General features: G+C 47.1%; 1 protein-coding gene across 2 annotated transcripts in view; it reads right to left on the bottom strand.

The window, feature by feature from the left end:
• The window catches only part of polr1f (RNA polymerase I subunit F), a 33,561-nt gene extending 18,423 nt beyond the window's left edge, over positions 1–15,138 (bottom strand). For both annotated transcript variants that reach the window (XM_085988435.1, XM_085988434.1), the window contains exon 1: positions 14,890–15,138. In XM_085988435.1, coding sequence (XP_085844561.1) covers positions 14,890–15,104 — 215 coding nt within the window. In that variant the 5' untranslated portion in view covers positions 15,105–15,138. The remainder of the gene's footprint in view (positions 1–14,889) is intronic.
• Positions 15,139–17,464: the final 2,326 nt, after the last annotated feature.

Raw genomic sequence — 17,464 nt, forward strand, 5'->3', positions numbered from 1 at the left:
ATCAGCTTCATGCACCTTCCTTCAGCTGGAAGGACGGGTGATTTTCAGACGCTTCCTTACATTAACCCCCCCTCCCCTTTTACAATGATCTAGGGCATTTTTGCAAGCCTACTCTTTACATTTTTTGTCAGTTATTTTACTTGGAAAGCCATTCATTTGAATTAGTCTGTACAAGTTTCTCATTCAGAACATGCAAAAACTGAACCCACAGAGGCCCACAGCTCTCACTCACTTTGCAACAAGCGCTCCCTGCCGGTCGAGCCGATTCCTCTGCCTGGCACCGTGACCCTGTGCCATCCTCCCAATACATGATCAATGTCTACGGGGCCCCTCAAACACGTGCCTGAACGTGTTCACGCAAACACAGATAATCCCATTGTGCAGCTGTTAGACGATGCCAGTGGGACAGTACGGCGATGAGTCACGGTCCCAGCAGCATCCCAGCATGTGTGTGGGTGCTCGTGGTCTCACTCACCTTGGCCAGCCTGCTGACGGCTTTAAAAAGTGTCCAGCACCAACTGGCCATCTGTTGCTGTGGACTACCCAGAATTGGTACGAGAAGCAGACACACCCATCTCACTGATGTATAACTAAATACCTGTTTTCTTAAAGCATTATTAAAACACTCTTTACATGCAGCACTTTCATACTATATAGCATTCTTTCGATGTGGGGTCCGTGATTACTAATCGATTTGAAAAGGGGGGTTCTTCAACCAAAAAAGGTGAGAACCATTGGATTAGAATTGCTGTCCCAATAGAGGAAAGATGATTGAAGAAAATAGAGTGATCAACAGGACCAAAGGTACCACAACATAATAGGATTTTGTTTTGGTGTGATATGCAGGTGTGGTAACATAGTGGCTATGTTACATGACTAGTAACCCAGAGGCCTGGACTAATAATACGGAGATGAGAGTTCAAATCCCACCATGGCAGCTAGTGAATCTAAATTCAGTTAATTAAATGAATCTGGAAAGAAAGCTAATATCAGTAATAGTCACCATGAGCTATTGGATTGTTGTAAAAACCCAACTGGTCCTTTATTTAATGTCCTTAAGGGAAGGAAACCTGCCTTCCTTACCCGGTCTGGCCTAGATGTAACACAGCAATATGCTTGACACTTAACTGCCCTCTGAAATAAGCACTCCGTTTATCAAACTGCTACAAAAAATAATCCAGACTAACCACTGGGCATCGGATTTGGACAGGACAAAGGCACTCACACCCCAGTCGACCCTGCAAAGTCCTCCGCACTAACATCTGGGGACTTGTGCCAAAATTGGGAGAGCTGTCCCACAGACTAGTCAAGCAACAGCTCATACTCACAGAACCATACCTATCAGCCAACATCCCAGAATCCTCCGTCACCATCCCTGGGTATGTCCTTTCCCATCGGGAGGGCAGACCCACCAGAGGTGGAGGCACAATCGGGAGGGAATAACTCTGGGAGCCCTCAACATTGACACCGGACCCAGTGAAGTCCCATGGCATCAAGTCAAATATAGGAAAGGAAACCTCCTGCTGATTACCTCCCTCAGTACTCCTCCATGTTCAACACTAAGATGGTTGTAGTTGTTGGAGGTCAATCATCTCGACCCCTGGACATCGCTGCAGGAATTCCTCAGGGCAGTGTCCTAGGCCCAACCATCTTCAGCTGCTTCATCAACGACATTCCCTCCAACACAAGGTCAGAAATGGGGATGTTTGCTGATGACTGCAGTGTTCAGTTCCATTCGCAACTCCTCAGATAATGAAGCAGTCCATGCCCGAATGCAGCAAGACCTGGATGACATTCAGGTTTGGGCTGATAAGTGGCAAGTAACATTTGCTCCACACAAGTGCCAGGCAATGACAATCACCACCCCATGACATTCAATGGCATTACCATCGCCGAATCCTCACCATCAACATCCGGGGGGGGGGGGGGGGTCACCATTGACCAGAAACTTAACCTGCTTAATTAACAGCCCATCCACCACCTTAAACATTCACTCCCTCCTGGTACAACGTGGTTGCAGTGTGAACCATCTACAAGATGCACTGCAGCAACTCACCACGGCTTCTTCGGCAGCACCTCCCAAACTCGTGACCTCTACAGCCTAGAAGGACAAGGGCAGATGGCACACGGGAACACCATCACCTGCAAGTTCCCCTCCAAGTTACACACATAAGAACATAAGAAATAGGAGGAATAGGCCATTTGACCCTTCGAGCCAATTCAATGAGATCATGGCTGATCTTCTGCCTCAACTCCATTCACCGGCCCTATCGCCATATCCCTTGATGCCCTTACTAGTCAGAAATCTATCGACTTCTGTTTTGAATATACCCAATGACTGAGCCTCCACCTCTGGGGTAGAGAATTCCAAAGATTCACCACCCTCTGTGTGAAGAAATTTCTTCTCATCTCAGTCCTTAATGGCCTACCCATTATCCTGAGGCTGTGGCCCCTGGTTCTAGACTTCCCAGCCAAGAGAAACATTCTCCCAGCATCCACCCTATCAAGCCCTGTAATAATTTTGTATGCTTCAATGAGGTCCCCTCATTCTTCTGAATTCAAGAGAACTCAGGCCTAGTTTACTCAATCTCTTCCCATACGACAGACCCGCCATCCCAGGAATCAATCTCGTGAATGTTCATTGCACTCCCTCTATGGAAAGTATATCCTTCCTTAGGTAAGGAGACCAAAATAGTACACAGTACTCCAGGTGTGGTCTCACCAAGGCCCTATATAATTGGAGTAAAACTTCTTTACTCCTGTACTTAAATCCTCTTGTAATGAAGGCCAGCATACCATTTGCCTTCCCAATGGCTTGCTGCATCTGCACATTCTATTTCAGTGACTCAATACAAAGACAACCAGGTCCCTTTGAGCATCTGCATTCCCCAATCTTTCACCATTTAGGAAATACTCTGCCTTTCTATTTTTTCTACCAAAGTGGATAGCTTCACATTTATCCACATTATATTCCATCTGCCATGTTCTCGCCCACTCACTGAGCCTGTTGAGATCCCCTTGAAGCCTCTTCGCATCCTCTTTGCAACTGACACTGCCACCTAGCTTTGTATCATCAGCAAATTTGGAAATGTTACATTTAGTCCCCTCATCTAAATCATTGATATAGATTGTGAATAGCTGGGGCCCAAGCACCGATCCTTGTGGTACCCCACTAGTCACAGCCTGCCATCCTGAAAAAGACCCGTTTATCCCTACTCTTTGTTTTCTGTCTGCTAACCAATTCTCAATCCATGCTAGTATATTACCCCCAATTCCATGTGCCCTAATTTTGTTCACCAACCTCTTGTGTGGGACCTTATCGAAGGCCTTCTGAAAATCCAAATACACCACATCTACCGGTTCCCCTTTGTCTACTCCACTAGTTACATCCTCAAAGAACTCCAATAGGTTTGTCAAACAGGATTTCCCTTTCATAAATTCATGCTGACTCTGCCCAATCTTACTATTAGTTTCTAAGTGCCCAGTTATTGCATCCTTTATAATAGATTCCAGCATTTTCCCAACTACTGATGTGAGGCTAACAGGTCTGTAGTTCCCCGTTTTCTCTCTCCCTCCTTTCTTAAATAGCGGGGTTACATTTGCTATCCTCCAAACTGCAGGAACCGTTCCAGAATCTATAGAATTTTGGAAGATGACAACCAATGCGTCCACTATCCCAATGGCCACCTCTTTCAAAACCCTAGGATGTAGGTCATCCGATCCTTGGGATTTATTGACTTTTAGTCCCATTAATTTTGCTAGTACTGTTTTTTTACTAATAATAATTTCTTTAAGTTCCTCATCCTCACCACACCCTTGGTTTTCTCGTATTTCTGGGAGGTTTTTTGTATCTTCCTCCGTGAAGACAGAAACAAAGTATTTATTTAATTTCTCTGCCATTTCCTCATTCCCCATTATAAATTCTCCCGTCTCTGACTGTAAAGGACCTACATTTACCTTCGCCAGTCTTTTCCTTTTCACATACCTATAGAAGCTTTTACAATCCGTTTTTATATTTTTCGCTAGTTTGTGCTCATATTCCATTTTCCCTTTCTTTAACAATGTCTTGCTCCCCTTTTGCTGATTTCTAAAAAGATCCCAATCCTCAGGCTGACTGCTTTTTCTGGCAACTTTAGAAGCTTCCTCCTTTGACTTAATACTAGTTTTAATTTCTTTTGTTAGCCATGGTTGGATCACTTTTCCTTTTGGATTTTTATGTCCTGGAGAAATATATGTTTGTTGCAAATTCTGCATTATTTCCTTGAATGTTAGCCATTGTATGACCACCTTAATAGCTTTTAATGTAGTCTCCCAATCTACCATGGCCAACTTGTCCCTCATACCCTTGTAGTTTCCTCTGTTTAGATTGAAGACCTTAGTTTCAGATTGGACTATATCACTCTCAAACTTAATATAAAATTCAATCATATTATGGTCACTTGTCCCTAAAGACCCCTTTACCACAGGATTATTGATTAGCCCTTTCTCATTACACAGTACCAGATCCAAAATAGCCTATTCCCTGGTTGGTTCCTCCACATATTGATCCAGGAAACCATCACACATGCATTCCAAGAATTCGTCCTCCACACCATTAGTGGTAATTTGATTTGCCTGACTTGGAAATATATCACTGTTCCTTCACCGTCGCTGGGTCAAAATCCTGGAACTCCCTCCCTAACAGCACTGTGGGGATACCTTCACCTGCAGCGGTTCAAGAAGACAGCTCACCACCACCTTTTCAAGGGCAATTAGGGATGGGCACTAAATGCTGGCCTTGCCAGCGACACCCACATCCCAGGAACGAATACAAAAAAAAGGCACAGAATGTACTCTGGGTGGGGGACTTCAATGTCCATGGCCAAGAGTGGCTCGGTAGCACCACTACTGACCGAGTTGGTCAAGTCCTGAAGGACATAAATGCCAGACTGGGCCTGCAGCAGATGGAAAGGGAGGAAAAAACCTACTTGACCTCATCCTCACCAATCTACCCGCAGATGCATCTGTCCATGACAGTATTGGTAGGAGTGGCGACCGCAGTCCTTATGGAGACAAAGTCCCGTCTTCACACTGAGGACACCCTCCATCGTGTTGTTTGGAACTACCACTGTGCTAAATGGGATAAATGCAGAACAGATCTAGCAGCTCAAAACTAGGCATCCATGAGGTGCTGTGGGCCATCAACAGCAGCAGAATTGTATTCCACCACAATCTGTAACTTCATGGTAATTGTGAGGGATATGCCAGGCCATCAAGCCAGGCAACCAACCCTGGTTCAATGAGGAGTGTAGAAGAGCATGCCAGGAACAGCACCAGGTGTACCTAAAAAGGAGGTGCCAACCTGGTGAAGCTACAACACAGGATTACGTACATGCCAAACAGCAGAAACAGAGCTAAGTGCTCCCACAACCAACAGATCAGATCAAAGCTCTCCAATCCTCCCACATCCAGTTGTGAACCATGGTGGACAATTAAACAACGGGAGGTGCTGGCTCCATGAACATCTCCATCCTCTGAAGGAATAAGCCATATAACCTATTCATAAAAATACAATATCTTATGAAAGAATTCTGGTCTAATTAAAACATGACAAACTGGGTTTGGAAATGTAGAAATCTAACTATGAAAGCATTCTGGCTATTGAGATAAGGTAGTTGTTGACCCTGAATAAATAACCTTATTGAAACAGAAGGTTAAGGGCTCCGACAGGCTGAACATTTTGGAATGAAACAATGGTTCACCCTGGATAAGGTGTTCTAATTTACACTTCGTAAAGCACATAAAGTAAGGAACATTTGCCCTCGTAAAGATGACATCAAGTAAGGAACACCTGCTGTCACATCGTTTTTTATATGGTAAACTTAGAACACCGAGATGGGACATGAGTCTGGCTGAGCTGGCAGTAAGAATTGCAGAGGTCAGCAGAAAAATGACTAGAGATAATTAGCTTGCATCAGCAGAAAACCTTAAAGGAAATACCACTGGAAAAGGGTGTAAATATTGAACTCTCAAATGGGATAGTAGACTCGCTTTAATCGGGTAAAGCGATTCTCGGTTTCAGAGGCAGCTCTATAAGTCTCCAACTCTTTGTACCTCAGGAATCAAAGGTACTTGATTTTGGTGGATATCCTGTAGAACACTAAGAACTGTAATACTGTAGTGAAGTTAAGATTTAAAAGTAAGATTCTCTGATAAGATTGTAAGTTTTCTCTTTTGGGAACTGTTAATGCTGCGATTGACTCACCAACTGTAAATTACATGTCGGTTCTTTAATAAATCTATATATTTTTAGAATGATCTCACATAAGACTTCTGTATCAAAAACTCGCAAGCTCAATCTCTGTACACTCTTTGGTGAGGAGTTGCAGAATTCCGGGGGAGTTTTCCAGACCCTCATAATATCCAGAACGTTACAGTCTAGCTTAACTTATTAAAAGCGCTATCTGGAGGACGGTAACATTCTCGGGTTGTTCCTTTCCTTTAGGGAGAGATAGCCCGGACCTTTAGACCCAATGAAGCATCTTCAGGATTCGGCTACCTCAACCTTTAGTTGAAAGTGAACATCTTGAGAAATACGCCTGATCCGGGGTAGCCCTAAAGGGGTTAGGACTAGTAATTATCCTTTCACCTCAACGATGGCAGAGCCCAGCACGCGAGCACAAAGGACAAGGCTGAACCCTTCACAACCATCTTCAGACAGAAGTGCAGAGTGGATGATCCATCGTGGCTTCCTCCACTATCACAAATGCTAGTCTGCAGCCAATTCGATTCATTCCACATGGTATCCAGAAATGGCTGGGCGCACTGGATATAGCAAAGGCTGTGGGCCCCGACAACATCCTGGCTGTAGTGCTGAAGACTTGTGCTCCAGAACTAGCCACGCCTCTAGCCAAGGTGTTCCAGTACAGCTACAACACTGTAACCTATCAAAGTGGAAAACTGTCCTGTCCACAAAACACAGGGTGGATTGGATTCACCCTGTCCACAAAACACAGGGTGGATTGGATTCAACCTGTCCACAAAACACAGGGTGGATTGGATTCACCCTGTCCACAAAACACAGGCTGGACTGGATTCACCGTCCACAAAACACAGGCTGGACTGGATTCACTCTGTCCACAAAACACAGGCTGGACTGGATTCACCGTCCACAAAACACAGGCTGGATTGGATTCACTCTGTCCACAAAACACAGGGTGGATTGGATTCACCCTGTCCATAAAACACAGGGTGGATTGGATTCACCCTGTCCACAAAACACAGGGTGGATTGGATTCACCCTGTCCACAAAACACAGGCTGGACTGGATTCACCGTCCACAAAACACAGGCTGGATTGGATTCACTCTGTCCACAAAACACAGGCTGGATTGGATTCACTCTGTCCACAAAACACAGGGTGGATTGGATTCACCGTCCACAAAACGCAGGGTGGATTGGATTCACCCTGTCCACAAAACGCAGGGTGGATTGGATTCACCCTGTCCACAAAACACAGGGTGGATTGGATTCACTCTGTCCACAAAACACAGGGTGGATTGGATTCACCCTGTCCACAAAACACAGGGTGGATTGGATTCACCCTGTCCACAAAACACAGGCTGGACTGGATTCACCGTCCACAAAACACAGGCTGGATTGGATTCACTCTGTCCACAAAACACAGGCTGGACTGGATTCACCGTCCACAAAACACAGGCTGGATTGGATTCACTCTGTCCACAAAACACAGGGTGGATTGGATTCACCCTGTCCATAAAACACAGGGTGGATTGGATTCACCCTGTCCACAAAACACAGGGTGGATTGGATTCACCCTGTCCACAAAACACAGGCTGGACTGGATTCACCGTCCACAAAACACAGGCTGGATTGGATTCACTCTGTCCACAAAACACAGGCTGGATTGGATTCACTCTGTCCACAAAACACAGGGTGGATTGGATTCACCGTCCACAAAACGCAGGGTGGATTGGATTCACCCTGTCCACAAAACGCAGGGTGGATTGGATTCACCCTGTCCACAAAACACAGGGTGGATTGGATTCACTCTGTCCACAAAACACAGGGTGGATTGGATTCACCCTGTCCACAAAACACAGGGTGGATTGGATTCACTGTCCACAAAACACAGGGTGGATTGGATTCACCCTGTCCACAAAACACAGGGTGGATTGGATTCACCCTGTCCACAAAACACAGGGTGGATTGGATTCACCCTGTCCACAAAACACAGGGTGGATTGGATTCACCCTGTCCACAAAACACAGGGTGGATTGGATTCACCATCCACAAAACACAGGGTGGATTGGATTCACCCTGTCCACAAAACACAGGGTGGATTGGATTCACCCTGTCCACAAAACACAGGGTGGATTGGATTCACCCCATCAGTCTACTCTCAATTATCAGCAAGGTGATGGAAGGTATTGTCGACAGTGCTATCAAGCCGCACTTACTCACCAATAACCTGCTCACCGATGCTCCAGACCTCATTACAGCCCTGGCACCAGGAGCCAGAGTAAAATTGAAGTCAATGGGAATCGGAGGGAAAACTCTCCAGTTGCTGGAGTTATACCTCCACAAAGGAAGATGGTTGCAGTTGTTGGAGGCCAATCATCTCAGCCCCAGGATATCGCTGCAGGAGTTCCTCAGGGCAGTGCCCTATGCCCCATCATCTTCAGCTGCTTCATCAATGACCTTCCCGCCATCACAAGGTCAGAAGTGGGGATGACCCTGATGACTGCAGTGTTCAGTTCTATTCGCAACTCCTCAGGTGATGAAGCAGTCCATGCCCGCACGCAGCAAGACCTGGTTTTCATCCAGGCCTGGGCTGACAAGTGGCAAGTAACATTCGCGCCACACAAGTGCCAGGCAACAACTATCTCCAACAAGCGAGAGTCTAACCACCTCCCCTTGACATTCAACGGCATTACCATTGTCGAATCCCCCACCATCAACATCCTTGGGGGGGGGGTCACCATTGACTAGAAACTTAACTGGACCAGCTACATAAATACTGTGGCTACAAGAGCAGATCAGAGGCTGGGTATTCTGTGGCGAGTGACTCACCTCCTGACTCCCAAAGCCTTTCCACCATCTAAAAGGCACAAGTCAGGAGTGTGATGGAATACTCTCCACTTGTCTGGATGAGTGCAGCTCCAAAATCAATCAAGCAGCTCAAAACCATCCAGGACAAAGCAGCCCGCTTGATCGACAATCCATCCACCACCTTAAACATTCACTCCCTCCACCACTGGCGCACTGTGGCTGCAGGGTGTACCATCTACAAGATGCACTGCAGCAACTCGCCAAGGCTTCTTTGACAGCACCTCCCAAACCCGCGTCCTCTACTACCTAGAAGGGCAGCAGGCGCATGGGAACACCACCACCTCCAAGTTTCCTTCCAAGTCACACACCATCAGGACTTGGAGATATATCGTCAATCCTTCATCATCGCTGGGTCAATATCCTCGAACTCCTTACCTACCAGCACTGTGGGAGTACCTTCACCACACGGACTGCAGCGGTTCAAGGTGACTCAGCACCAGCTTCTCAACGACAATCAGGGATGGTCAATAAATGCTGGCCTTGTTAGTGATGCACACGTCCCGTGAACAAATACTTTTTTTAAATGCAGGAAAGCCCATCACCATATTTAAGAGTCTTCAAGCAATCTGTGGGTGGGAGCTTGATTGCCTCATATGATGGATAATTTTAACTTTTGGTGACAGCATAAAAAGGCGTGAACAGATCTGCCACCCTTTATACACCCTGCCCAATTTTCCTATATGGTGGGGTGTATAATGAACGGCCGAACTGTTGCTGCCCATTTTATGTCACTGTCAAACATTTAAATTAAACCCTCTTCCCCCATGTAATGGGAATAACCATAGCTTTTATACATTACAGTTTTACATTAGTGTCAGCTGTGGCTCAGTTGTTAGCACCCTCAGCTATGATTCAGAAGGTTGTGGGTTCAAGTCCCACTCCAAGGACTTGAGCACAAAAATCTAGGCTGACACTCCAGTGCAGTACTAAGGGAGTGCTGCACTACTGGAGGTGCCGTCTTTCGGATGAGATGTTAAATCAAGGCCCCGTCTGCTCTCACGTGGATATAAAAGATCCTAAGACACTATTTCCGGTGTTATCCCCGATGTCATAACCAATATTTATCCCTCAATCAACATCACTAAAAAAAAAGTCTGGTCATTATCACATTGCTGTTTGTGGGAGCTTGCTGTGTGTAAATTGGTTGTCCCATTTCCGACATTACAACGACTACACTTCAAAAGTACTTCATTGGCTGTAAAGCACTTTGGGATGTCCGGTGGTCGTGAAAGGCGCTATATAAATGCAAGTCTTTCTTTTCACCCTGCTGCACAACAGTTTATTGATGAACAGAATTCCATGATTAATAACTCACTCCATGTCACCTTAATTTGACTGGGGGGTGGTTGTAGGGCTGCAGAAACTTCCAGAAGTAGGGAGGGGCAAGGCCATGAAGAGATTTAAACATGATAATTTTACATTTGAAATGCTGAGGCCAGGAGCCAATGTAGATCAGCAAGGAGAGGAGCGATGTGTGAGCATAGTTGATGCAGGATAGGATACAGGCAGAGATTTTTTTAATTCATTCATGGGACATGGGCATTGCTGGCAAAGCCATCATTTATTGCCCATCCCTCTGTTCCAGATTGACTAGGTCACCAAGGTTGCAAACAAGTCTGGTGCAACCTGAGACAGTGGCCAGGAGGGGGATAGAATCAGTAGCTAGGGTATGGAGTTTGTAGTGGAGGCTGATGGCCTTGCTGTTCCCAATGTTTAACTGCAGGAAGTGCTGGCTCATCACCATCGTGTTGTGTGGCACTACCACCGTGCTAAATGGGATAGATTCAGAACAGATCTAGCAGCTCAAAACTGGGCATCCATGAGGCGCTGTGGGCCATCAGCAGCAGCAGAATTGTATTCCACCACAATCTGTAACCTCATGGCCCGGCATATCCCTCACTCTACCATTGCCATCCAGCCTGGGGAGCAACCCTGGTTCAATAAGGAGTGTAGAAGAGCATGCCAGGAGAGCACCAGGCATACCTAAAAATGAAGTGCCAACTTTGGGAAGCTGCAACACAGGACTACATGCATGCTAAAAAGCAGAAGCAGCATGTTATAGACCGAGCTAAGCAATCCCACAATCAACGGATCAGATCAAAACTCTACAGTCCTGCCATATCCAGTCATGAATGGTGGTAGACAATTAAACAACAGGAGGAGGAGGCTCCATGAAGATCTCCGTCCTCAATGATGGCGGAGCCCAGCACGCGAGTGCAAAAGACAAGGCTGAAGAGTTTGCAACCATCTTCAGCCAGAAGTGCCGAGAGGATGATCCATATCGGCCTCCTCCTGACGTCCCGACCATCACAGAAGCCAGTCTTCAGCCAATTTGATTCACTCCACATGATATCAAGAAACGGCTGAGCGCACTAGATACAGCAAAGGCTATGGGCCCCGACAACATCTTGGCTGTCATGCTGAAGACTTCTGCTCCAGAACTAGCCGCACCTCTAGCCAAGCTGTACTCGTATAGCTACAACACTGGCATCTATCCGACAATGTGGAAAACTGCCCAGGTATGTCCTGTTCACAAAAAGCAGGACAAATCCAATCTGACCGATTACCACCCCAAACAGCCTACTCTCAACCATCAGTAAGTGATGGAAGGTATCATCGGCAGTGCTATCAAGCGGCACTTACTCACCAATAACCTGCTCACCGATGCTCAGTTTGGGTTCCGCCAGGACCACAGAGCTCCGGACCTCATTACAGCCTTGGTCCAAACATGGACAAAGGAACTGAATTCCAGAGGTGAGGTGAGAGTGACTGCCCTTGACATCAAGGCAGCATTTGACAGAGTGTGGCATAAAGGAGCCCTAGTAAAATTGAAGTCAATGGGAATCAGGGGGAAAGCTTTCTGCTTGCTGGAGTCATACCTAGCATAATGGAAGATGGTTGTGGTTGTTGGCGGTCATCTCAGCCCTAGGACATCGTTGCAGGAGTTCCTCAGGGCAGTGTCCTAGGCCCAACCATCTTCAGCTGTTTCATCAATGACCTTCTCTCCATCAGAAGGTCAGAAGTGGGGATGTTCGCTGGTGACTGCACAGTGTTCAGTTCCATTCACAACTTCCCAGATAATGGAGCGGTCCATGCCCGCATGCAGCAAGACCTGAACATCATTCAGGCTTGGGCTGATATGTGGCAAGTAACATTCGCGCCACACAAGGCAATGACTATCTCCAACAAGCGAGTGTCTAACCATCACCCCTTGACATTCAACAGCATTACCATCATCAAATCCCCCACCATCAACATCTGGGGGGGGGGGGGGGTCACCATTGACCAGAAACTTAACTGGACCAGCCACATAAATACTGTGGCAACAAGAGCAGGTCAGAGGCTAAGTATTCTGCGGTGAGTATCTCACCTCCTTATTCCCCAAAGCCTTTCCACCATCTACAAGGCACAAGTAAGGAGTGTGATGGAATACTCTCCACTTGCCTGGATGAGTGCAGTTCCAACAACTCAAGAAGCTAAACACCATCCAGGACAAATAACCTCCCAGAGATGTCAGGGAACATAGGATCTACTGAGAGGGAGGAACTGAAAGAAATCAGTATTTGTAAGGAAATGGTGTTAGGGAAATTGACGGGATTGAAGGCCGATAAATCCCCAGGGCCTGATAATCTACATCCTAGGGTACTTAAGGAAGTGGCCCTAGAAATAGCAGATGCATTGCTGGTCATCTTCCAAAATTCGATAGACTCTGGAACAGCACCCATGGATTGGAGGGTAGCTAATGTTACCCCACTATTCAAAAAAGGTGGTAGAGAGAAAACGGGGAATTATAGACCAGTAAGCCTGACATCGATAGTGGGGAAAATGCTGGAGTCCATTATAAAAGATGTAATAGCAGAGCACTTGGAAAACAGTGACAGGATCGGACAAAGTCAACATGGATTTACAAAAGGTAAATCGTGCTTGACTAATCTACTGGAATTTTTTGAGGTTGTAACTGGTAAAATAGATAAGGGAGAACCAGTGGATGTGGTGTATTTGGACTTTCAGAAGGCTTTCGATAAGGTCCCGTGTAAAGTTAAGGCACACGGGATTGGGGGTAAGGTACTGACTTGGATAGAGGACTGGTTGGCAGACAGGATGCAAAGAGTTGGAATAAATGGTTTTTCCCCCCCCCCCCCCCCCCCGAGTGGCAGGCAGTGACTAGTGGGGTACCGCAGGGATCGGTGCTAGGACCCCAGCTATTCACAATATATTATATATGATCTAGACGAGGGAACTAGATGTAATATCTCCAAGTTTGCAGACGACACTAAGCTGGGTGGGCGTGTGTGCTGTGAGGAGGGTGCCGAGAAACTCCAGTATGATTTGGACAGGTTGGGTGATTGGGCAGAAGCATGGCAGATGCAGTATAATGTGGATAAATGCGAGGTTATCCACTTTGGTGGCAAAAACAAGAAGGCAGATTATTATCTGAATGGCAATAGATTGGGAAAAGGGGAAGTGCAACGAGACCTGGATGTCCTTGTGCACCAGTCGCTGAAGGTAAGCATGCAGGTGCAGCAGGCGGTTAAGAAGGCAAATGGTATGCTGGCCTTCATAGCGAGAGGGTTTGAGTACAGGAACAAGGATGTCTTGCTGCAGTTGTACAGGGCCTTGATGAGACCACATTTTGAGTATTGTGTGCAGTTTTGGTCGCCTTATCTGAGGAAGGGTGTTCTTGCCATGGAGGGAGTGCAGCGAAGATTCACCAGACTGATACCTGAGATGGCAGGAATGACGTATGAGGAGAGATTGGGTCGATTGTGCTTATACTCGCTGGAGTTTAGAAGAATGAGAGGGGATCTCATTGAAACTTAAAAAATTCTAACAGGACTAGACAGACTGGATGCAGGAAGGATGTTCCCGATGGCCGTGGAGTCCAGAACCAAGGGTCACAGGCTAAGGATAAGGGGTAAGCCATTTAGGACAGAGATGAGGAGGAATTACTTCACCCAGAGAGTGGTGAACCTGTGGATTTCTCTACTACAGAAGACAGTGGAGGCCAATTCATTAAATATATTCAAGAAGGAGTTAGATATATTTCTTAAGGCTAAAGGTGTCAAGGGATATGGGGAGAAAGCAGGGACAGGGTACTGAGTTTGGATGACCAGCCATGAACTCATTGAATGGCGGAGCAGGCTCGAGGGGCCGAATGGCCTACTCCTGCTCCTATCTTCTATGTTTCTAAAGCAGCCCGCTTGATTGGCACCCCATCCACCACCTTAAACATTCACTCCCTCCACCACAGGCGTACCGTGGCTGCAGTGTGTACCATCTACAAGATGCACTGCAGCAACTCGCCAAGGCTTCTTCAGCAGCACCTCCCAAACCCACGACCTCTACCACCTAGAGGGAGAAGGGCAGCAGGTACATGGGAACACCACCACCTCCAAGTTCCCCTCCAAGTCACACACCACCCTGACTTAGAATTATATCGCCGATCTTTCATCGTCGCTGGGTCAAAATTCTGGAACTGCCTACCTAACAGCACCATGCGATACCTTCACCATACTGACTGCAGCGGTTCAAGAAGGCACCTCACCACCACCTTTTGAAGGGCAATTAAGGATGGGCAATAAATGCCGGCCTTGCCAGCGACACCCACATCCCATGACAGAATTAAAAATAATTAAAGACTGGATGCTAGATTCAATGTTAGCAAATGAGACAGTTCGCACATTGAGCTATTTTTTTTTTTAAAGTGACATACATTACATTTCAAGCTCCAAGCTCACTATTTACTTGATTTAAAATACAGAAACAATCCCCCACTCACCTCTCGGAGAACCGGAGCAGCTCGGTTTTGAGCTGCCTCTCAATGCCCGTTCTCTTCCGGCTCAGATACATGGGCGAGAGGGCGATGTGCCTCTTGTAGGTGTCCAGCACCAGACACGAGTACGGGCTCTTTATAAGGGAACAGGCATCGAGGAAGGAGAGCTGTGGACTGAGAGCCGAGGCCGGAGCCACAGAATCTCCGACTAAACTTGCCATGTTTCAGAACCTACCGTAAAGCCACACAGACAAAAACGGCAACGTGCTGTCGCAAACTGTCCCTAAATGCGGCTTCGGCGGCGGCGCTGCTTCAATGCGGCCTCGAGCCAGCAGGTGGCGGCCTGGAGTTGCGGCAATGCGGCCTGGAGCCAGCAGGTGGCGGCCTGCAGCTGCGGCAATGCGGCTTGGAACCAGCAGGTGGCGGCCTGGAGCTGCGGCAATGCGGCCTCGAGCCAGCAGGTGGTGGCCTGGAGCTGCGGCAATGCAGCCTGGAGCCAGCAGGTGGCGGCCTAGAACTGCGGCAATGCAGCCTGGAGCCGGCAGGTGGCGGCCTGGAGCTGCGGCAATGCAGCCTGGAGCCGGCAGGTGGCGGCCTGGAGCTGCGGCAATGCGGCCTCAAGCCGGCAGGTGGCGCTCTCTCCAGTGTCTGTCGGGCCGAAGTGACGTGGAAAACTTGATTTTTGAGAACTGACTTTTTCTGAGTGTAAAGCAGAGCGAAAAATGCAACTATGACTGTCAACGACTATTTCATAGCGTGCACTTTACTGTCTTTTCCAAAAGCCCCAGCCTTTGGTTAATTATTCAATGGCGCTCATTGCACAACTGTCAGAATTTTAAGCTGCTTTAAAAATATATCCATATCTATAAAATGAAAAATCTTACCTCTGTGCACACTTTCTGCCTACAAAGCCTTATTTTTTGTTGTCATGTTTTTGTCGCACTTTTGTGTCAACTTTTCCATTATAAATTCCTATGCCCACATTTATAATGGGCCATAATTTGCTGTAGCAGGGCATCTAACAGTGTTTGCCATTAGTTAAACTTGCCCTTGCACGGTTAGGTTTTTAAGGGGGAAAAATTCAGTATCGCCCCGTTTGGGGCGCCATTATCCGCCGTGCGCAAACTTCACACTTGTCATAAGGCGCAAAGGTTGAGGAGCAAGGCGCTACCTCAGAGCGCTGGCGAAGCAAGGAAGGGCAAATCAAAATGAACCTGCAAAGTGCTGCTCAGTACTCAAAACTCCTTCACACAGCATTGAATCTCTCCAGAAGTCTCTCTCTCTCTCTCTCAGGATGCATGGTGCAAAAATGTCGCCAACAAAAAAAGGCAGGAAGTGGTCGCCTTTAAATAGCGCTCCCCCAGTCCCTTTCTGACAGCAAAACGCTCCCCTCAACCCGTCATTGCTAGCGGCAGGCGGTAAGGCAGGGGGCGCCACTCAATATCTGGCCTGGGGCGCTAACGGGGCTTTGCGCACTCGACTGACGTCACGATCTGCCGGCGCAGGAGATCGTGGCGGTAGTGTTTAGCACCGCCGCAAAATGTCTAGTTAATTTCACGAGCGGTGGAAACATCGCCGCGCCTGGGCGCTAGTTGCTTTGCGCCCCAATTGGCGCCCTCTTAAGGCACTAACGAGAGGTGCAAACAACTGAATTTTTCCTCCTAAATGTTTTGCGTGGCAACTTGCTGGACGTGCGAGCTGATAATATTGCAGAAAGGGAAACTGGCCAACTGGGACCAGAGTGAACACGACAAGCAACTGTGTATCTCCTTAGCCAATCAGATGGAAGGATTAAGAACATACGAATTACATAAGAACATAAGAACATAAGAAATAGGAGCAGGAGTAGGCCAATCGGCCCCTCGAGCCTGCTCCGCCATTCAATAAGATCATGGCTGATCTGATCCTAACCTCAAATCTACTTTCACAGAACTATCTCCTGAATCTAACAGAATTAGACACATGAAATAGGAGCAGGATCAGGCTACACGGCCCCTGGGCCCGCTCCGCTACCCACAGGGCCATGACCGATCTGAACCTAGACTCATGTCCAAATTCCTGCCCGCTCCCCGTAACCCTTAATTCCCTTTACTTCTAGGAAACTGTCTATTTCTGTTTTAAATTTATGTAATGATGTAGCTTCTACAGCTTTTTGGGGCAGCATATTCCATGGACCTACCACCCTCTGAGTGAAGTAATTCCTCCTCATCTCAGTTTTGAAAGAGCAGCCCCTTATTCTAAGACTATGCCCCCTAGTTCTAGTTTCACCCATCATCGGGAACATCCTCCCCACATCCACCCGATCCAACCCCTTCACAATCTTATATGTTTCAATAAGATCGCTTCTCATTCTTCTGAACTCCAATGAGTAGAGTCCCAATCTACTCAACCTCTCCTCATATGTCCATCCCCTCATCCCCGGGATTAACCGAGTGAACCTTCTTTGTACTGACTCGAGAGCAAGTATGTCTTTTCTTAAGTATGGACACCAAAACTGTATGCAGTATTCCAGGTGCGGTCTCACCAATACCTTGTACAACTGAAGCAATACCTCCCTATTTTTATATTCTATCCCCCTAGC

Source organism: Somniosus microcephalus, chromosome 5 (assembly GCF_052327205.1).
Source record: "Somniosus microcephalus isolate GS21.2 chromosome 5, FLI_Smic_1.0, whole genome shotgun sequence".
Taxonomy (NCBI): Eukaryota; Metazoa; Chordata; class Chondrichthyes; order Squaliformes; family Somniosidae; genus Somniosus; species Somniosus microcephalus.